This window comes from Garra rufa, chromosome 22 (assembly GCF_049309525.1).
Source record: "Garra rufa chromosome 22, GarRuf1.0, whole genome shotgun sequence".
NCBI lineage: Eukaryota > Metazoa > Chordata > Actinopteri > Cypriniformes > Cyprinidae > Garra > Garra rufa.
This window is the reverse complement of record NC_133382.1, coordinates 9,252,587-9,274,647: the sequence shown is the minus strand read 5'-3', so window position 1 is coordinate 9,274,647 and position 22,061 is coordinate 9,252,587. Positions and strand designations below refer to the sequence as shown.

The window sequence follows — 22,061 nt, the reverse complement described above, 5'->3', positions numbered from 1 at the left end:
TATTTGGAGAAAAAGTAGCTGGCCCCAGGAAGGAGTCCAAATTAAAGTCAGCAAGGGATGCATCAGACAAATCAGGTAAATATCCCCCACAGGATGAGCAATATGACAAAGTAACAGTACTACATTATACTACAGAACCCGGTAGCCCTAAACATGCAGTCTGGATGAGATTTACTCAGGATAGGCAGGACAGGAATAGAGAGAAACTTATATATGAAGATAGGGTAGATCGGACCATTAAGGAGGCAGAGGAAAAACTGAGTGAGGTTTCACAGTTTTTTAGGGACAAGACCGAAAAGTTAAACGATGAGCTGAAGTCGCCTGAGAAAAAGAAACCAGCAAGATTATCACGAGAGACACGGTCAGGGCCGAGCTCAACATGCAGCAGCCCTGAGAAAATGCAAAAGAGTGCAGCCGAGGAATGGGACAAAGGCAGACAGAAGATGTTTGGCAGTACAAACGAAAAGAAAAGTGCAAGTCTGCCAAGCAGTCCCGAGAGGCATATGCTGTCACGGTTCAGTGAGGACAAGCCAAAACAGCACGAAGATCCTAAGCAGGCAAAGACAGGTGGTGCAGGCCCCCCTGTCCCAGTTAAGACTTCTAGAGTGAGTTCTGTTCGACAAAAGTTTGAAATAGAAGCACAGAAACAGGATCAGAATGGGCCTCTAACACAGTCAAAACAACCAGTTAAAAAACTACCAGAAAGTAAATTACCAGTACATCAGTTTATCGCTGGTTCAAAACCCTCAAAAGCTGATTCCACAGATGAAGGACAACCACCTCCTGGAAAACTAACAGAAACCAATAAAAGTAAAGTAGCCCCTCCCAGTAGCAGTAGTAGTGTTGTCTCAAAGCAATCGAGTGAAAGATGTTTACCTGAAAAATCTACCACATTAGATAGTGTTGTAAAAAGAGCCTCACTTTTTGAGAAAACTCAAGAGAGTTCTACTAAAATTCACTCTCAAGATTTCAAAGATGGAAATATTGCAGACAGGCATAGTGCAATTAATGATATTAAAGAGCAGCAATATTTAAAATGTGACAATAAAAATGACTCAGTTAAAACAGCTTCCTTGTCTAAGGATAATATCAGTAGGAACGACTTTCAGATAAAGACTCTTAAGAAAAAAACAGAATCTCATATTCCCGTGAGAACATCACCTGGTTCCTCAGACAATAATCAGACAAAGAAGGCAAGTCAAGACACATCAACTAAATTATTTGAAAAGAGCCCATCGCACATACCTACCCTGACTAAACCAAGGGTTCAGGGCCGTTCAGAGTTGCAGAGAGAGGAAGTTGTAACAAAAAAGTCTGAAGACATCTCTGTTGAAAGTAGAACAACAAGTGGTCTAAGTGACACTAGTTCGGTTGAAAAAATATCCACAGTTACAACAAGAGAAAGTTTCAAAGGGCTTAAAACTCTACCAGTCTATGTGAGTGTTCAAGTGGGGAAACAGTCTGACAAAGATATGGCAGGAGGAGGAGCAAATGGAACATTCAAAAAGATGGCTAGCTCAGAAAGCCGAACAATTTATGCAGTTAAACAGAAACAGCCCACATCTCCTCAAGGCAGCCCAGATGACGACACTTTAGAACAGTTCTCTTTTATAGATAGCTCTGGCAAAAGTCCTATGACTCCAGAGACACCAAGCTCAGAAGAGGTCAGCTATGATCTCACCTCAAGAACCCCTGATCCATTTATCGCATTTATGCCAGGTATTGCAAGCCCAATAGCTGAGGTTTCAGAGGAGTCAGAAGATAGCGAACAAGGCAAAGCTATTCCTTTAAAAGAATCTGGTCCAGAAAAAGGAGCCAATGGTAAACACGAAATTAGGCAGGAGGCAAAAGACAAAAGAGTTGCGTATATAGAGTTCCCTCCTCCACCGCCTTTGGATTCTGATTCGCAGCCTGAGAAAAAAGGGTCGACTCCTTCCTCAGAGGCTGAGACTGAAATGATGGAAGTGAATCTCCAAGAGGAGCATGATAAGCATCTTCGTGCCGAACCTATAATAAGAGTCCAGCCCCCATCTCCTGTGCCCCCAGGAGCTAATGATAGTGATTCAAGTGAGGAGGAATCTGTTTTTAAACCTATTCCAATAAAGAAATATACTTTTAAGATTGACGAGGACAATGATTTGACAAAAAGCCCATCAATAAAACATGACAAGAATGGGAATGATAAAGAACCAGGATCAAATGGTAATGGAAAAACAGAAGATTATGATTATGAACAAAATGGCAATGATCAGTCTATCACAGATTGCTCAATAGCGACAACTGCAGAGTTCTCTCATGACACCGATGCCACTGAGATTGACTCTCTGGATGGATACGAACTTCAAGATGAGGATGATGGCTTGAGTGAACCTATCGCCAAACCTTTTGGATTTCCCAATGAAAGCAGAAAGGATATTTGGGCATCAGATAATATGACTAGACCAAGTGACCGTTGCCAAAGTAAACTTGAAGTAATTCAAGAAGAATCACCAGCTGAAGACTGCAAAAAGACCAAAGCTAAGACTGACGTCTCAAACAGAAAGAATGGAAAGGACAGTGAAAAGGACGGAAAACAACCTGATCCAGGATTGTCAGAAACTTACTTTAGTTACAAGCTAGATGAAGAGTTTAATACGCCTTTTAAAACTGTTGCAACAAAAGGCTTTGATCCTTGGTCAAGCAAGGGAGGAGAGGATGAAGTAGTGGACGCTAGAATTAAAGATGATGAGCCCAAGCCGTTTGGACTAGCAGTAGATGACAGGTCTACAGCAACAACCCCTGACACAACTCCTGCAAGAACCCCAACTGACGAAAGCACACCAACTAGCGAGCCAAACCCTTTCCCCTTCCACGAAGGGAAGATGTTTGAGATGACCCGCAGTGGCGCGATTGACATGAGCAAGCGGGATTTTGTTGAAGAGAGGCTGCAATTTTTTCAGATCGGTGAGCATACATTTGGAGGGAGGATAGGGGATGGGGTCAGAAAACCAAATGTAGTCACCTCAAATCCACAGATAGTTCAGAGAGCACAAGTTAAGATGGAGGACAACACGGTTATGTCATACAATATCATTCAGATATGCACTGACCACTCTGACACATCTCATGACATGGAGCCTCCCTCCTATTCAGAAGTCAGTTCTTTATGTTCTTCTTTTAAAATAGGACTCAAATCTTCAAACACTGAGAGGAGAGATTTTGTTTGTGTAGACTGGGATAGTTCTCAAGGTCAAACACCAGAGACTGCACATCAAGTAGGACCAGAAACCTATAAAACAAGCATGTACAATCAAAGGACAGACTCACCGAGGACAGAGCCACAAACATACCTCCAGACAACTTCCAGTAATTCCAGACACTGCAGTAATAATGATAATCTTGAGGCCTTAAATGCTGGAACACATTGCTTGCTACAAAACGAACAGATGTTAATGTCTGATCTTTGCTCAGTTCAAGTAATAAACCCATGTGAAGATTCAGTCAGAAAGGACACTGGTACTTTTAGGGATGGCAATACAGAAAATAATGACATAGTCTCCCATTGCAAAGACATTACAAGAAAGCCACCAAAGTCTAGGTTGCCAGTGAGAGCACCTCATCCACCACTAGGGTGTAAAAAAGATCTAACATCTTCGAGACCAGGTCAAAAGATTACACCAGTAGCCAGGAATCGATTAGATCCATTCCCAGACGTGAAGCCTAAATCTAAAATCCCAATGATGAAGGTCAAAACTGTTAGTTCCTCTCCAGTGGGGAAATCTAGGACCAGCACAATGGTCAAACAGATAGGTAAAGCACAGTCAACCAAACCGATAACCATCAACAACAGATCAAAAACTGTTTCAGTTAGTAGGTCAAGCAATAAACGTGAGGTTGGCAAAAGTTCTAGTAGTCATTTGAAATCTAGTAGTGCAGTAAAGCTTGTGAGCAGCCTTTCCAGTGAGGAGAAAAAGATGCAGGCACATGATAAGGATGAAGAAAGCAACACATCAAGAAACACATCTTTATCAGAAGCATCGCAACCCTCCAGTACATCCAGGTCTGCTAGAGACGTGAGATCACAGGTTGAGCAGTCCAGCAGAGACAGGAGGAGGAGGAGTAGGAGGACTGATGGAGGTGAAGGCAGTCAGGGTGCTGGGCCTCAAGTGGCCCCCGGCGTGGAGATCGAGCCTAGTTTGTAAAACTTTCCACTTGTATGATCTTAGTTGCATGAGCCGTTGTGATTGCCTGTGGTGTGACCTGACTGTAGATGTCATCTCTGTCATTTGTCATTTTCTCTCTCTTTGTGTACTTGTGTACTGGTCTCCAAACCAGTTTTCAGATCTCTTTCTATGGATAGTCAGTTTTACTGTAGCATGCCAGTGTGCGTGGGTTGCTGGCCTTATTTATTGGTTCCTAGTTCTCATAAGGTGCTAAGGAAGCCTGTAGATCTCTTGAGCCCATGCAGACACACAGTCCTAGCACAGCATCGAAGATGCCGCATGTTCAGTTTCATTTGATACTGTGAATTTCCCTCTGCTGTAGCTGTAGAAACATTTGAATTGTGTCTTTTTTATGATTTATTTGTTGTGTTCCAGGTAAGATTATACTGTCAGGAGGTTTAAACATTTCCAATTAGATTGATTAGATATAGTATTCACAAACCTAACCTCTTAAAACAACTAACAAGTTAATTGACTATATAAAAATATTTTTGAAACTCTTTTCTGATCAATGTCTCCCAGCCTACCTATTTGAATATAGACTCTTTGTTGTGGATAAAGTATGCAAAAATCTCCCCAAAACTTTCACATTTCTTTACTTGATCAGAAAAGGGTAGTCTGATTCATTACTTTTCTAACTTCTCTAAATATGAGGTTTTAAAGATTTTCATGTCCTTCCATCTTCTACACTCAGGCCCTCAGAGCCCCTGTGAAAGAACGGATGTACGCATGGCTATTGTGGCGGATCATCTTGGCTTGAGTTGGACTGGTAAGAAATGACACCCCCTAGAGGACGAATTGTTGCATTACATATTAGCACAAATATACCCTGTGTGTTTACATCTCTGTATTTATGTAATTTGTGGAAATAATATGTCAGATTTTTACCCCTAAATGCTACTTTTTAGTATTACTGCTGTTGTGCACATGCAGTATGGTTTCGCCTTATTTGTTGTTGTTTCTCAAAGCGTCGGTGCTGCTGTGATCAGTAGGGTGTGCCATCTGCAGTCACTGCAGTACTGCGCACATGTGTACGGGGGAGTGGTACAGACAGAAGAGTCGTTAATCTATTTTTAATGTGTTGCAGAGCTGGCCAGGGAAATGGAATTTTCGGTTGATGAGATAAATCAAATCCGTGTGGAAAACCCCAACTCATTGACAGCTCAGAGTTTCATGCTTTTAAAGAAATGGGTTAGCCGAGATGGTAAAAACGCTACAAGTAAGTGTGCCTGTGGACTGCATATTTTCTGAATAAGGGTAAATCATACGGAGAGGAGAAAGGTGGGTGGGGTTTTGGGCAGGGACAGTCTTTATATTCTCAGCCATTGAAAGAGAAATAATGTTATTTGTAATTTTTTCAAACAATAATAAGCCAATATGTTCAATTTTGTTTTTTTTTCTTATAGCGGATGCCTTATCTGCTGTCCTGACTAAGATCAATCGGTTGGATATTGTGACATTGCTGGAAGGGCCGATATTTGACTATGGTAACATTTCAGGCACAAGATGTTTTGCAGATGATAGCGCAGTTTCCCAGGAGCAGGCTGATGGTAAAGTTTAGCCCCATCTACCTGAACTCTACTTTTCTATGTCTCTTACAAATCTGTAGATTCATAGAACCATAATGGCAAAACATTTGTTGCTCTAAATTCAGCCCCAGTATAAACTTAAACTCAAGTTTAAGTTTAAATCTCAATCTTTTCTAATCAGTTAGACTCACCAGTTAACAACACTGCTCTTTCCCAGCCTGGTGTTGGACCAGTCAGGGATCAGTGTGATCATATATATTGAATTATTATGATTGTATGTTTGTATGAAAACATTGAAGCATGCAACTTTATAGTACATAACATACAGTAAGCTAATGCTGAATCAAAACTTAACCCCATCTTAATAATAGTGGAAAATACAATACATTTACATGGAGCAACGATTGGGGTCAATTTGTTGGACCCATTGGTTTTCACCAATGAATATGTATAAACCTTTCAAACTATTGAGATTGTTAACTGATGATACATGCTTTGGAAAAGACAGTCTGATGGGTTTAAGATTTGGCTCAAACTGTATTAAGATAAATATTATGTTTATGTGTATACAAAGTATCCTCTCTCCAAAGTATACCAACTACTGTAGCTATTAGCAATGGCAATAGTGCTCTACTGTTTTCTCTCTATACTTTCTGATTCTTTCTGAGATTTTGAACATACATGAAAACATAATAATAGTATGCAACCTGCTTTTACAGCATGATTGCCCTATGTCTCTCTCTGTGTAGCGCTAACAGTAATTCAGTAGTTTGGAAGCAATATCGATAGCATGGCTCTGGCTACTATGGAATGTCTGCTTGCTGTCAAGCTGCCTGATCCTCCAGTATCCCAGAATCCTCTGAACCTTCCTGATAGAGCTTCTGCTGCAAATCCAGACCAGCTGCTTCTCCACTGCCTACCAACTTCTTTCATAGCAACACCTTTGCCTCATTTCAAAGCACAGTGGGGCAGCACTGTTTAGCGTAGTTGCTAGCTCTTGCTTCAGCTCTTCACTCATGCTATGGTAACTTGCTCTGTTATTAACACTGCATTCTTATCTTCATATAACTACATCATTCTGATAAGTCTCATAATGTCTTCAATATCTTGTCTTGCTCCATTTTTCTGTAACCTTGTGTCTATGACAGTTTCTACTGCCCCTACTTCATCTACATCATTTGCATCTCCTATCCCTACAGTCTTGACCCAGCAGTCTCAGTCTGTTTCCTTTTCCTCCTCATCATCACCTATCTTCCTCCATTTACGTCAGGACCCCACTGTTCCTGAACTTTATATTTAGTGTCGTAATTATCTGCCTTTGAAAATAACATGGTGAACTACAATCAGATATCTATAACCATACAAATTTTACTATATGTTGCTTACCAAATGGTATATTTGTAATGGAGTATTCTGGGTTAACTTACTTGCTACTGATCATCTTTGGTATTCTTTTTAAACAGTTACCTAAGTAGTCCACTTACAATGGGAGTCTATGGGGTAAGTGTGCCAGAAAGCACTTAAATTGAGTGGAAATGTTTGTTATTTGAGTTGTGAGGTTATCTAATTTTTAAGGTGGGACTACTCAAATTTTTGCAAATAACCCAGAATATTCCTTTAAAGCCATAAAATTAGGTGTTTTTAATTAATTCAGAATGGCACCTTAACATCAACATGATCCTCCATGACATTTTCAAAGGCTTTTATCATAACATCTGTTACTGTGGTGTGTGCACAAGTGGTATTCGCCTCCATCTCACTGTGTTGTGTCACTCAGGTTACCACAACATTGAGCTGGAGCTCAAGAGTCCCTCAGAGCTGACCTATGAGCCCCCCACCCCTCTGCGCCACGATGATTTCTTTAGTGAGGACAGTAGTCTAAAGTTCCCCTCTAGTTCCCCTGTTAGACCCAGTGAACTGTCCTTGCCAACCACTAGTGGCCCGGTGTCTGCAGATACCAAGCCGCCTACTGTCATGGCGGAGGACACGTATATTGGAGGCCGAGAGTCTGTTGGCCAGGAGGATGGGTCAGCCGAAGATGACTTTGGTGTGAGCAAAGAATCAGCAGAGGAAACCACAAAAGAATCAGATGTCTTCCCAAAAAGTCCAGTAAAAGAGGAGAAGGAAGTCCAACCTAAGCTTCCTGTTGGTGTCTCAGTCAGTGAAGCTCCTGGAGAAAGTGGCAAGTCTGGGTTTGACGAAGAAGAGATGACCCAAGAGAAGATAAAGTCTCTCTTGGAGAACATTAAGTTGGAGGAAGGCTCAGAGGATGAGATGACAGAGGAGAGGCTGCAAGCGATCCTCTCTCAAGTGCAGCAGGTAGAAAAAGACATGTCTTCAATTTCAGGTCTGCAGAGTGAGACATCCGGTGCCAATGGGAAGACGGCAACGTCTGACCAAGGATTGGATACTAAAACACAAGGGCAAAGAGAGTCCAGGTAAGAACAGTGACCTCTACCAACAAACTCTAGGACTATTCTTTTTCTGCAAGCTCAGCAGGTTAGGGATCAATCAAGTAATGTATTTCAAACTTGGATGCCTTCACAGCCAAGAACGAATGTCCTCAACACCTGGAGTGCAAACTGAGAAGCAAAATGGGGAACATCCGGAGCTCCAAGCCCAAGCTCGCTTGTCACCAGACGCCAGTGAGTCTTCCAGCAAACCAAAAGGCAAAGTGAGCAGTGAGGCTCTAGAGGACAGAGGACCAAACAACAGGGAGGACATTTCCGAGCCTAAAGTGCAGGTAAAAATTTTGTTGAAAGATCTTAAAGAACATCAATGCTCTGAAGATTTTCTAAGATAGATAAACCGAGTTTTTAACCAAGCATGTACTCACATGGTTCAGTGTCTCAATCTTCTCCCTTGTTCTGAACAAAGTTCACTGTCCAGGTGGTCAGCCAATTCTTTTGGGCTCTTCCTTTGTGAAAAAGGGCTTTTGCACTGGAGGGACCTTTTCATAGCTCCTAGAACTATTGTAAGAAGTTCCTGCTTTTTGGCGTGTTCGCACCGCAGGAACTAGGAACATATTTAGTTCTAGGAACTCCATTTGAAAGAACCTAACTAGCTCCTATTTCATAGTAGGGTCTAAAACAGTTCTATAGGAACTACCAATGATGTACGTGTATGCTGATTGGCCAAACGCATACGAAACAACGGCTACCTGGCATTTTTAAAAAGCCATGTAAAAATATTTACTTCACAAACATGGAAAACAGCATTAACAGCCTTTACCTGCTTTCTGCAGCACTGTGTTCTTTTTTCAGCCTCGATGATATGTAACGCTGAAAGTTGTCCGTGATTTTCATGCTCTTTCAATCATTAATTGTGCATTTACATTCCATGTCCATTATAACTAATCCACGACACATTCATGACATCCTTCATTCAAAAGGAAAATTGGTTCTCAAGGAACCACCATGCTGGCACAGTGCAAAACTACTTACTGCAAATGCAATCCTGTCTTCTCCATTCTCTCAAGTCTCAAGCTACAACAAAGATGAACAATAAGCAAATCGAATATTAACAAAAGAACATGATATGTATTGTATTTAATCTTGGAAGTTCTTGATTATGCTTCAAATGAAATATTCCTCAACAGATGAACAATTTAGCTCTATTCTTACAGCTATCTAAGCTTTAGATTGATAGTAACTGTGAATACCATTATCAACACTGGGTCACCATCAGTGCTTGAACACAGTGAAGATCTGTGACTTGAAGAACATTAGTTGAAGGTCTGAAGCACTTCATATGAGTTTGATGGCTCATCCACTGTTATAATGTGCTGACCTGACTCTAGCAGGAAGCTCGTAAAGATAATGAATCCAGCTCTGATGAGGAGGAAACTGTTACCACCAGAGTGTATCGGCGGAGAGTGATTCTGAAGGTACTATGAGTGGGATTCTTTAGATTTGGGCCGGTTTGCGTGCTACAGACATTGCGTGTGCTTTAGTCTGTGTGCTAGGTGGGAATGAAGTGATTAGCCACTTTTCATGAAGAAGTTGCTGTGATTTCTGAAGTGTATTTTTCTATCGTGATCTGTTTTTCCTTTTTTCATCTTTCAATTTTATTCTCTATTTTTTCTCCTTCCTCTATATTTGATTAAATAAAGATGCTTGCTAAGGTTAACCTCGCTACTAATACTTCATGCTAGCAATAAGTTTCACTACATAATAAAACCTAATTTTGTGTGTCTTGATTTTGTTTTGATTGAACCAAATTTTAGAGTCAATAATTACTGGATGAATTTATTTAAAGAGTTATGTTTTTGGCATGTCATTTGAAAGACGTAGAAGTCATTTAGATCATGCTGTTTTCTTTTTTGCCCGCTGTGTTGGATTGACCAGTTCATTTATATGTTTATTTGAATGACTAAATGCATCCAGCTGTTTTCATCAGCATGTTTGGCTTGAAACTTTCTCTCAAACCAAAAAAAAAAAAAACAGCTGATGAAAGCTCTTTATTTTTCTTTTTTGTGGTCAAATTAAATTGGAATTACAAGTTACTAAATGTCCTCACAGATCTTGTGTGTGTGATCAAAACTTTAAAAACAAAGTAAAAATCTGAAATGTCTCATCATGCATCTCAACTCTGTAGGGTGATCAGGCCAAAAACATCCCTGTTGAGACTGTGACAGAAGAGCAGTACACAGATGAAGATGGAAACATAGTCACCAGAAAAGTAATATCCATGCCCACCCCTAGCACAACTTTTCCCTTCCCTTCTGCCACTGTGTGGGAATAAACCAATGCCATGAGACGTGACTTTACCCCCTTCTCTTAGGTCATCCGCAAAGTGGTGCGTCGCACAGCTGGTGTGGAGGATAAAGGCAGAAGAAAGCGTGGAAAGCGTTCCCGGCAGGCCAATAGGGCCGAGCAAGAGGAAGAAGTGGGCCCCGGGCCCCGTAGAGAGCACACTGAGGTTGGATTCGTGTGTTGCTGATGCTAGTGCTAGTGTGGGCCTGCAGTATGCAGAACATTTTTAAAACAGTCTGCTTTATTCAAAATCTAACATTTTCTGATTTTGGTTTGAAGTGGCTTCATTAATGGAAAACTGAGTGAACATCTGTGGAATGATATGTGTTCCCTCTAGCCGTGTGGTCACATACTTTTGTTCTTTTCACAAAAATGTGTGGGAAAAGCTTAAATGAGCTAAACTGTTACAACTGGAGTCAATTCGGATGTCCATTGATTTTCCGTATGGGAACTGAAGCTATGCTGATTTAATTTAGGCTGCATCCTGCAACAAATTAAACTGAAAATGATTTTATAATGTGTTGTTTACCCATGAGCATAACTTACTTTTCTCATGATTTCAGAATAACACAAGTTATTTCAGCAAACTTAGAAGTTCTTCATGACTGCAGAGGTAGTGTTTCTGCTGATGTGGCTGAAGAGTCTATAAAAATCGGTTTTGAAAACAACATTGGTCTCTCACTAATTGATTTTTTTCTCTCTTTTAGCATTTGTTGTGTGCTACCATGGATGGGCATTTGGACAAATATTCTCATAGACGCTGTGTTGTATGACCGCTCTTTTAGAGTCATCTTTAACTTTAAGCTTTTGTTGTTTCAGGCTGGAGAAGGAGGGAAGGGCATGAAGAAGGAAGGAAGACAAAGGGAGAAAATGGGTCAATCGTAACAGTTGTGCTCTTTTTGGTAAGTCCATAGGCATAAAACTAGGATCAGTGGAAGTCAGGGGGTAAAAAGCAGAGCAGAGTGAAATCCTGCCAGTTCAGGCGGTAGCTTTTGTGAATAGTCATCAAAACAATATTCACCAGAGAAATGTGCTTTGAAACAGCACTTTTTCCAGTACAGTTGAAATGCACCCTACGGATGACATGCAGATGCAGCAAATTAGTCCATGCAATTGTTCTTTTACTCATGCCATTGTGTCCACACCAGGCCAAAGTGTTTTCAAAGGTTCATTTGGGTCTTGCATTGTGAACCTACACAATGAATGGACATCTAAAGTCAACATGGAATGGCTTTCACAACTTGTTTTGCTTAAAGGGGTAGTTCACACAAAATGAAAATTTGATGTTTATCTGGATACCCCCAGGGCATCCAAGATGTAGGTGACTTTGTTTCTTCAGTAGAACACAAACAAGATTTTTAACTCAAACCGTTGCAGTCTGTCAGTCATATAATGGCAGTCAATAAAAAAAGCTTTGAGTCAATAAAACATACACAGACAAAACCAAATGAAACCCTGCGGCTTGTGACGATACATTGAGGTCTTAACACATGAAACAATTGGTCTGTGCAAGAAACTGAACAGTATTTATATCATTTTTTACCTTGAATCCACCGCAGTGTTTAACTGTCCTGAGCGTGTTCACAACAGCCGGTGCGTGACGCGTCAACGTGCTTTGGGATAGTAGGCGCATGTGCATATACGTCACTCATTGTTTACACAAAAATAGTGGGTACGACAGCTACTTGAAATAGTAATTACTTGAGCTTATCCTGACCTCAATGTATCGCCACGAGCCGCACGGTTTAATGTGGTTTCGTCTGTGTATGTTTATGTGTATATGTATGCCGTGGGTCCCATTGACTGCCATTATATGACTGACAGACTGCAACAGTTTGAGTTAAAAATCTTTGTTTGTTTTCTACTGAAGAAACAAAGTTACCTACATTTTGGATGTCCTGGGGGTAAGCAGATAAACATCATATTTTACTTTTTGGGTGAACTATTCCTTTAATGTGACACGTTATTTTGCTCAGTTTTAATTAGTGACCTAGAAATAGCACAGAACACAGAAATATTGTATGTATTTAATGTCATAATATTCTTTGCTTTACACATCCGTAAACTTTATGCGTATTTCCAGTTTAAAATTCGATTTTGGATCCCAGATTTTAAAGGTTGTATCAGCGATTTCTAGCCTGAAACATAAAGTGTAAAATTCAGCTGATCTTTCATCACGATCCGCTCGCTGCCTGCCCCATAAATTGTCTGTGAAAAAACCGCATCTCTCTGGTCAGCCTAGGGTCCGAGATATGCCAAAAAAACAATCGGCACTACCAACCTTTCCACACATAAACAAACAATGTTCCAACCAATCAGCGTCAGGGGTTTGGTGTTGTGGACTTTCGCTCCGCCTCCCTCACATCCCTGCACCAGTAGGAAAGTCCACAACACGAACCCCCTGACGCTGATTGGTTGGAACACGATTGTTTTTTTGGCATATCTCGGACCCTAGGCTGACCAGAGAGACGTGGTTTTTTCACAGACAATTTATGGGGCAGGCAGCGAGCGGATCGTGATGAAAGATCAGCTGAATTTGACACTTTATGTTTTAGGCTAGAAATCGCTGATACAACCTTTAAGTGTGCTCTCAGACTTTGACTCCACTGTATATCAATTTAAAGGATTAGTTTACTTCCAGAATAAAAAAATCATGATAATTTACTCACCCCCACGTCATCCAAAATGTTAATGTCTTTCTTTCTTCAGTCAATAATAAATTAAAGTTTTTGAGAAAAACATTCCAGGATTTTTCTCTGTATAGTGGACTTCATTGGGAGTCAATGGGTTGAAGGTTCAAATTGCAGTTTCAGTGCAGCTGCAAAGGACTCTACACAATCCCAGCCAAGGAATAAGTGTCTTATCTAGCGAAACGATTGAAAAAAAATCTATACACTTTTTCCACTAGCTCTTGGAAAGGCCACATGGTTAGTTCTTGGTTTTAAAAGATAGGTTATCTCCAAAATCGTCCGACATTGTTGTTTTACTTTTTTCTAAAGGGCTTTTGACTGTCTTTGCACGTTCGCTTTGTAAACACTGGTGGCATGACCTTTCCACTGTGACTGCGTAATGTGTGATGTCGAGCTAGTGCAAAACAAGCATTTGTGGTTAAAAAGTATATCAATTTTCCTTTTCTTTTAGAAATGACTTATCGTTTCACTAGATAAGACCCTTATGTCTTAGCTAGGATCATGTAGAGCCCTTTGAAGCTGCACTGAAACTGCAATTTGGACCTTCAACCTGTTCATCCCCTTTGAAATCCACTATAATGTTTTCTTCAAAAACCTTAATTTCTTTTCAGCTGAAGAAAAGAAAGACATGAATATAGATGACGTGTAGGTGAGTAAATGATCAGTTATCACTTAGTCAATTTTTATTCTGCCGTGAACTAATCCTTTAAAAGCTATGCTATGTTCTTACATGAATAAAATAAGTTAATGTATGTCACTGTGTTTCAGATCTAAAAGTGTTTCAATATCATTTTCCTACGAAGAGGATCACTGGAAACGCGCAGGAGGTCAGGGGATGAAGATCGTGTGTCTGCAGCTTTCATTAAAACAAATGGTTTTCAGCCAGACGACTTTTGATTTCGCATGAGCATGAAAAAAACTTGTTTCTGTCAATAACACGGAACGGCTAACGGTCGAGAGGACTTTGTTGGTGCGACGTTTCATTCGACTGGGGGCGTCCGATACGAGACGCTCCACGGCAGCGCCCAAGCACTTCCGTGACCAAAGAGGCCACGAAACAATGCAGATTGACAGAAAAGAAGGGACTCGTTTGAATCACCTTCTACACTCGCCTTACATTTTTTTCCTCTCGGAGCCATAATGTCGGGGTGTATAATGCTGTTGGAGCTTATGATGTACATAAATTACACTGTATAAATTTGAAAGTGGCTCACGATATTGTTAATGCACTGGCAAGTGTGTAGGAATGAACTACCAATTCTGATTCCAATTTTAAGGGAACGCTTCAGTTTATCTTCACATGCACTTGTATAATTATTAGCAAGAAAAATGTTTGTAAATGAAAAAAAGCCAGCTTGATTTTAACAACGGATATTTCTTTCAAACCTACTGCGGTTTTCGGTGGTACGAACATTGGAGCCGTTGTAGTTCTGTTCAAGGACTTCTTCAGAGTACTAATATTTTCATGCATGTGATTCACTTTATTTTGATTTTTCTAAACGGCATAACACAAGAGAAGAGGAAATGATGAATGATGATCTGTATGTATACACTCACAACCTTGCTAATGCGTTTTTTTTTTAGAAAGATGACAGTATCACCCCACCATTGTTCAGCTTCACTAAAATACACTGTGTCCCGTCACATCACAGCGGCAGGTTCCCTATGCAGTTACAGATACAGATGAAATCCGAACGCTCACCGGTATGCATCACGTTGACTGACGTGATGCACTTTTAACTGTTCTCATGTGTATTGGCTCTAAGATGTTGAAGTCTTTCTGTCAACCTGTCATTTGTAATCATTCTAGCAGTGTATTACTACTTTTCAAGGCTGCTGTGGTTTTGGGGGAAATTTTACTTTGATTTTGGTGCATTGAGAAATCACCCAAGCATTCATGGATGATAGATCTGGTAACAAACATATGTATGGAAAAAACAAACATACACTGGATGATCAAATTAATTATTTAAGCTTATAATAAATTGTGTTCAAACCCTCACTGTGTTTTCTTTCATGTTCAACATTAAGTTTTGGATAGTTTAAGAGGGAATCTGATGATAAAAAGTCATGTCCAGGACATATTCAAAAGAAATAAATATAGGAATTTAAGTCTATTTTTCCAATATTTATTTGTTGGATTGTGACATAATTTTTATTTAAAATTAAGTTAAATTAAATTATTTTGCCCATAGTGTAATGGAGTAATATAAATCATAAATGTAGCCCTATCATTAAGTATACATAGAATTATACTGTACAATTATACATTAAATGTTTTTTGTTTAGTTTTGTGAAATATATACACAACCAGTTGAAAGTTTTTGAACAGTAAGATGTTTAATGTTTTTTAAAGACATCTCTTCTGCTCACCAAGCCTGCATTTATTTGACCTGAAGTACAGCAAGAGCAGTAAAACTTTAAAATATTTTTACTATTTAAAACAACTGATTTCTTTTTGAATATATTTAGCAAAAAATGCAGTTTATTCCTGTGATTTCAAAGCAGGAATTTCAATTTGTAACATAATTTCTCCATTTACATGATCCTTTAGAAACCATTCTAATATTCTGATTTGCTGCTCAAAAACATTTATTATTATTATTGGTATGTTGAAAACAACTTTGTAGATTTTTTTTCAGGTTTCTTTGATGAATAGAGAGTTCAGAAGAACAGCATTCATCTGAAAAATAAATCTTTTGTAACATTATAAATGTCTTTCTCATCACTTTTGATCAATTTAAAGCATCCTTGCTAAATAAAAATATTAATTTTATATAAAATTCTGATCGGGATCTTTCTATTCATCAAAGAATTCTGAACCAAAAAATTACTCAACTGTTTTAAACATTGATAGTAATAATATTATTATTAATAATAACAAATGTTTCTTGAACAGCAAATCAGCATTTTAGAAAGATTTCTGAAAAATCATGTGACACTGAAGACTGGAGTAATGATGCTAAAAATGTTGCTTTGATCACAGGAATAAATTACATTTTAAAATATATTCAAATAGAAAACGGTTATTTTAAAAAGTAAAAATATTTCAAAATTGTTCAAAACTGTTTTTGCTGTACTTTGAATCAAGTAAATGCAGGCTTGGTGAGCAGAAGGGACTTCTTTAAAAAACTCTAAATTATAATTTTTATTATCATTACTTTTTCTTTAGATCTTAAGGTGAAATTCACAAATATTAATAAACCAGTATATAGAGAAAGGCTGTCCTTGAAGATAGTTTGACTAAAAATGAATATTGTGTCATTCTTAAAGCAGGCACACTTGAGCTTCCTTTTTAATTAATTATACAAAAAATACAAAAAAGAGAAAAATATCCACTTTAGTGGATCTTTTTGAAGCTAGAACAATTTGGTTGTGTGAACTTTAAATGTAACTTACGCACAAAAATGATGAGAGAATATTAAAAATATCTTGGCTTGTTCTCAATAAATAAACAAGTCTTATGGGTTTGGAACGAGAACATGGGAGTGAATTACAGGATTTTTGGATAAACTAACCTATGTTATCTATCTGAACATGTACACAAGCTAACTTATTTTACCTGACAAGAATTTTATAGCTTCCAAAAACAGGGCCTGGTGTCCAGCTTTCTCTGACAGGCTCAACTACTGCCTCTGTAAAAAGCAGGTACAGGTAGATAAATTACATATTGTATTGTATTTTAATAAATTATTAAACTCATACGTACCTGACATAGCCTACAAACACACATGTGCCTTATGAACCTTTATAAATAAATTTTTTAAAACGAATCTAGTAATGTAACCACAGACTAATGTGATTGGTCCAATTATATCAGCGCTGAGAAAGTTAACACCAACCACATGATACCGCTGTCTGCGTGCTGGTTCAGCAAACGCCTGAGCAATAATTTACACCTTTATAATGATGTTTTGAATTTTAAACATGCAGTAAGGACTTTAAACAGCAGAATTATTATTGAGCCCTATTTTACCTCAAAGCCCCGCCCATTTTCACTGCGAACCGTTTGAACGAACCGATTCTCTGAAATGAATCGAATCACTAGAGGTCGCTGTAGCGATTCACATCCTCAGTATTTCATTCCTCATTCTCTCACTGACTCACACTGACGCTCAATGATGGCGGACAGCGCGAGTGAGAGCGACACGGACGGAGCCACCCCTCAGTGCTCCTCATCCTCGTCCTCCTCCATCCTCATCTCTTCGTTCCGTCTAGAGGAGCTGTCGAATCGCCTGGCTTCTTTACAGCAGGAGAATAAAGTGCTGAAGATCGAGCTCGAGACGTTTAAACTGAAGTGTAAAGCCCTGCAGGAGGAGAATAGAGACTTGCGCAAAGCCAGTGTCACCATAGTGAGTCATTCACAAATGTTTTTACAATGAATATTTATTCACCTGAATGAACCTGAAAGCTAATAATAAGGAGTCAAACAATTTCATATGTTATTAAGCATATTTACAGTAACTTACAGTACATTTACGGTTTACAGAAGCTAATGTGCTAATGCTTAGCTTTTATTGTCTCATATTTTCCGCTACGTTTTGTTAATTATAAAAATGAATTTACTAAACAAGCAGATTTTTATCCCCTTTTAGTGACTGTGTTGAAGTTGTGGTTGGGTTTAGAATCTAAGAAACTGTCACTGAAATATTCATTCTAGCATGAGCTAGCAGTAAAATAATGTTAATTTGTCAAAATAATTACTCTGGGAATATCAACATTATTTTGATACAGTATGTAATTGTTAGTTGTGTAAACTAAATCAGTATTTTTATTAATAGTTGAATAAAGTGACACTAAGTACAGTAGCATGTGCCAAATGTTCACAATCATTATAACTCCTATAATATGTTAACACACAATATTGCAATGTTAAAAAGTACCTACCTTTGGTTAGTTATTATTCTGTGGGTATGTTATGAGTCATCTGGCCTCTTGACTGTAAATATATAATACAGTTTAACCCTGTAACATTTGACATAAAATATAATTTTTTTTTCAGTTTATTGAGTGTTTAGAACGTTTCACCTCATATGGGTGACCCTGAACCACAAAACCACGTGTATATTTGTAGCAATAGCCAAAAATACATTGTATGGTTCAAAATTATAAATTTTTCTTCATACTATTAGGATATTAAGTAAAGATCTTGTTCCATGAAGATATTTTGTAAATAAATCAAAACCTAATTTTTGATTAGTAATGCATTGATAAGAACTTGAGAAGTGATTTTCTCAGTATTTTGCACCCTCAGATTCTAGATTTCCAAAGAATTAAAAAAAAAAAAAACGACACGTATGATTGGTTTTGTGGTCCAGGGTATAGTGTGAATGTGTTTTAGGAAGACAAAAATGCCTTAATTTTATTCAAAAGCCCAAACTAAACAAAAAAAAATTCAATTTGATGCTATTGCTTATATATTTGTGGATAAAAAAGTAAGATGGAATTCTGATACCTTGTAATTTAAACAATTGAGATTACATGTTTTATAACAGTACGACAGACTACTTATATAAAATGCATATATATTTTTAACTGTTGGGGCAAAACTTTGAGACATGAGTGTGAAGTATCATATTGTGTTTATGTGTTTTAACATGGTTTATCTAAACAAAGATGTAAACCTAAGTTGCTTCAGTCTAGTAGAATCCAGTACTAACAATACGAAAGTTATTCAAGTTGTTATTATTCAGGTTATACTGTATAAACATGATTTAAAAGTTTACAGCAAAAAGACATTGATTGAGAGCATAGGGCATGAAGGCCTAAGAAATTCACCTATAAATTATGATACTGTAGACTTTGTAGGGTTAAACATATCTAGCATGTAGTTCATTGTAGTTTATTGATTTATGTGAGCATGAAACGATGATGTACTGGTGCTACAGTATTGTAAAATGGTTCAGTATGTGTCATGAGTTGTTTTGGTTGCTAGTTAATATTTGATGATCATCTGACAGTTGTTCTTGTGTGTTGTCAGCTTATGTTTATGTGTTCAGTCAAAAGTGACAAAGCAGCTGTTCTCTGGCTTGATAAGGTTTATTTCATCCCTGCATAGAGTTCTTAATCATCATGCATTTTGTATTCTCTCGTGATCAGCAGATGGCTTCTCAATAACACCTATATGAAGAAATAACATCTTTTCTGTTAGACTTTCAGTTCCTTATATGTCACGCACATGGGTTTTGGAGTGCATTGCAAATTGGTTTCTACAAGCCAGATGAACTTGGCTTGTCTGTATAAATTATAACTAAATCATTGTCCTCAAATGCCTTTGATTTATACTCATTCATGATGTTTTCCCAGGCCCAGTTTTGCTGCCTCCAACATTTCTTTAGATTGGTGCAGCTGCATTTAGAAACAGACTTCATGTTTGTAGGGTTTTTTGTTCTGCATTCATTAGTCAGGGAGGCCATTTTATGCTTGTGATAAGTCAAACTGATTCTATGCTAGTTGTGAAATATTTACAAGAACTGTCGCTTAATGATTCACCTTGTTCCAGTACAATAAATCACAATGACCTACTCTGTCACACATTTAAGCAATTCTTCAGAACATTCTTTTCTGGGAAAAGGTCTTGAGCAAAAATGTGCATCCTTTTCTACACAATGCACATCAGATTTGGAGAGATTTTGGAGACAAACAGCTAATTAAAACAATAATCCACAAGTAATCCACATGACTCCAATTCATCAATTAACATCTTGTGACGTGAAAAGCTGCATGCTTGTAAGAAACAAGTCCATCATTAAGGAGTAGTTCACTTTCAGAACAAACATTTACAGATAATGTACTCACCCTCTTGTCATCCAAGATGATTTCGTAAAGAAATGGTGTTTTTTGTGGAAAACATTTCAGGATTTCCCTCCATATAATGGAGTTCTATAGTGCCCCCGAGTTTGAACTTCCAAAATGCAGTTTAAAGGCAGCTTCAAAGGGCTCTAAATGATCCCAGATGAGGAAGAAGGGTCTTGTCTAGCGAAACAATCGGTTATTTTCTGAAAACATTTACAACTTATATACTTTTTAATCTCAAACCCTCATCTTGCTGAGCTAGACAAAGTGAGCATTTGGGGTTAAAAAGTATATAAATTGTAATTTATTTTTAAAAATAACACATTGTTTTGCTAGATAAGACCCTGCTTTCCTCACCTGGGATCATTTAGAGCCCTTTGAAACTGCATTTTGGAAGTTCAAACTGGGCACCATAGTAGTCCATTATATGGAAGGAAATCCTGAAATGTTTTACTCCAAAAACATAATTTCCTTACGACTGAAGAAAGAAAGACATGAACATCTTGGATGACAAGGGAGTGAGTACATCATCTGTAAATTTTTGTTCTGAAAGTGAACTACTCCTTTAACTTGAAAGCATTGCTTTAGGCCAAAATCGTCTATAATTTCTAATAACAAAACTAAAAATATCTAATTTAAAAATGCTAAATTCCTCCAAATCTGTTTCGATGAAGAAACAAACACATCTATATCTTAGATGGTCTGAGGGTGAGTACATTTTCAGCAAAATTTCATTTTGTGTGAATTATTCCTTAAACATAAAACATTTTGTTCATTTATTCAAAGTCAGCCCTACATTATCAACCATTTATTACCACTGTATACACATGCAACGTAAAATGCGTCTGTTGCTGAGAGTAAACAATATAAGGTTAATGAAACGTTTCAAAAATGTATTTTCAAAAGTTGTTGACTAACATTGTGCTTTCTGAAATATCTTTTTTTTAGCAAGCAAGAGCAGAACAAGAAGAGGAGTTCATCAGCAACACCCTGTTTAAAAAGATTCAGGCCCTGCAGAAAGAGAAAGAAACATTAGCGGTCAACTATGAGAAGGAAGAGGAGTTCCTGACCAATGAGCTATCTCGTAAACTTATGCAAGTAAGTGCTCCGCTGTTGTTCGGTGTGTAAATAGGATTTGTTTTAACGGTCTGCACTAAAGGATGGACGCTAACATAGTTTACATTTGACAGTTTTACAAGAGCATTGAGTGTTGCTCAAGAGCAAGTGTAGAGCACATGTTAAAGTAAAAGAAGATGGTTTCCACCTTTGTGTTCATAGTCCAAGTGATAAGTCACTGAGGGGGGAGTACAGGAAATGTTCAAGGTCGGCGCTGTAAGTGGCCTTGACCAAGCCTTCTGTGATCATTTAAACACACACAACCTTGTTAAGAGTGATAGATTGAAGTTTCTGAGCTCACCTACCAAGGACAGAGCTTCCTCAAACAGCCTTTCCCAGTTCCACCATATTTTTGAGGTTTATACGGCTTTGCGGAAGTGATTCATGCATTTTAGGGGGACTGCTTTGGCAATACCATCTTTAAAGGAGAACTCCGGTGTGATTTTGACCTAAAGTGTATTGAATCTAGGGATGCACCGATCCACATTTTTTCACTTCCGATCCGATTCCGATACCTGAATTTGGATATCTGCCGATACCGATACTATTCCGATACCAGAGCTCTATTTGCTTTTATATCACTATGACTATTATCATTATTGTTGATTTTATGAGGCTGTAACAAACTTCTCTACAAGCAAGTCTAAGTATCTCCCAAAAAGCAACTTGAGGTAAGTATGAGGTTAGAAAATGGCAGAAATCCCATCCTGAAAACAAATATGCAACTTTAAGGGTTTAAATTTCAAGACAGGGTTACTAGATACTAGTGCAATATACACTCTTGTTGCATAAAACAAAAAGGTTTTCAAATATTTGAAATAAAAAATAAATATTCACACTATAAATAGAACAATGTGCATCTGATCAACATAAATTCAGTAAATTCTTGCTTGTGTAGCAGCAACAAAATAAGGTTTTCAAATGTTAAACATTTTGAATGAAAGTGCAATAAGTGCACTTTTCGGATCAGCAAAA

General features: G+C 38.1%; 2 protein-coding genes across 16 annotated transcripts in view; both read left to right on the top strand.

Moving 5' to 3' along the window:
* ank3b (ankyrin 3b) overlaps positions 1–15,177 on the top strand; it is a 253,156-nt gene extending 237,979 nt beyond the window's left edge. For 13 of the 15 annotated variants that reach the window (XM_073827676.1, XM_073827684.1, XM_073827681.1 and 10 more), the window contains 10 exons: positions 4,897–4,971; positions 5,290–5,421; positions 5,609–5,752; positions 7,509–8,169; positions 8,279–8,474; positions 9,531–9,617; positions 10,328–10,411; positions 10,514–10,651; positions 11,305–11,387; positions 13,944–15,177. In XM_073827676.1, coding sequence (XP_073683777.1) covers positions 4,897–4,971; positions 5,290–5,421; positions 5,609–5,752; positions 7,509–8,169; positions 8,279–8,474; positions 9,531–9,617; positions 10,328–10,411; positions 10,514–10,651; positions 11,305–11,370 — 1,583 coding nt within the window. In that variant the 3' untranslated portion in view covers positions 11,371–11,387; positions 13,944–15,177. The remainder of the gene's footprint in view (positions 1–4,896; positions 4,972–5,289; positions 5,422–5,608; positions 5,753–7,508; positions 8,170–8,278; positions 8,475–9,530; positions 9,618–10,327; positions 10,412–10,513; positions 10,652–11,304; positions 11,388–13,943) is intronic. The other 2 variants (XM_073827683.1, XM_073827680.1) reach the window with 2 other exon arrangements.
* A 2,101-nt stretch (positions 15,178–17,278) lies between these two features.
* Positions 17,279–22,061, top strand: part of ccdc6b (coiled-coil domain containing 6b) — a 28,320-nt gene continuing 23,537 nt past the window's right edge. The window contains exons 1-2 of the mRNA XM_073828572.1: positions 17,279–17,527; positions 20,919–21,068. Coding sequence (XP_073684673.1) covers positions 17,294–17,527; positions 20,919–21,068 — 384 coding nt within the window. The 5' untranslated portion in view covers positions 17,279–17,293. The remainder of the gene's footprint in view (positions 17,528–20,918; positions 21,069–22,061) is intronic.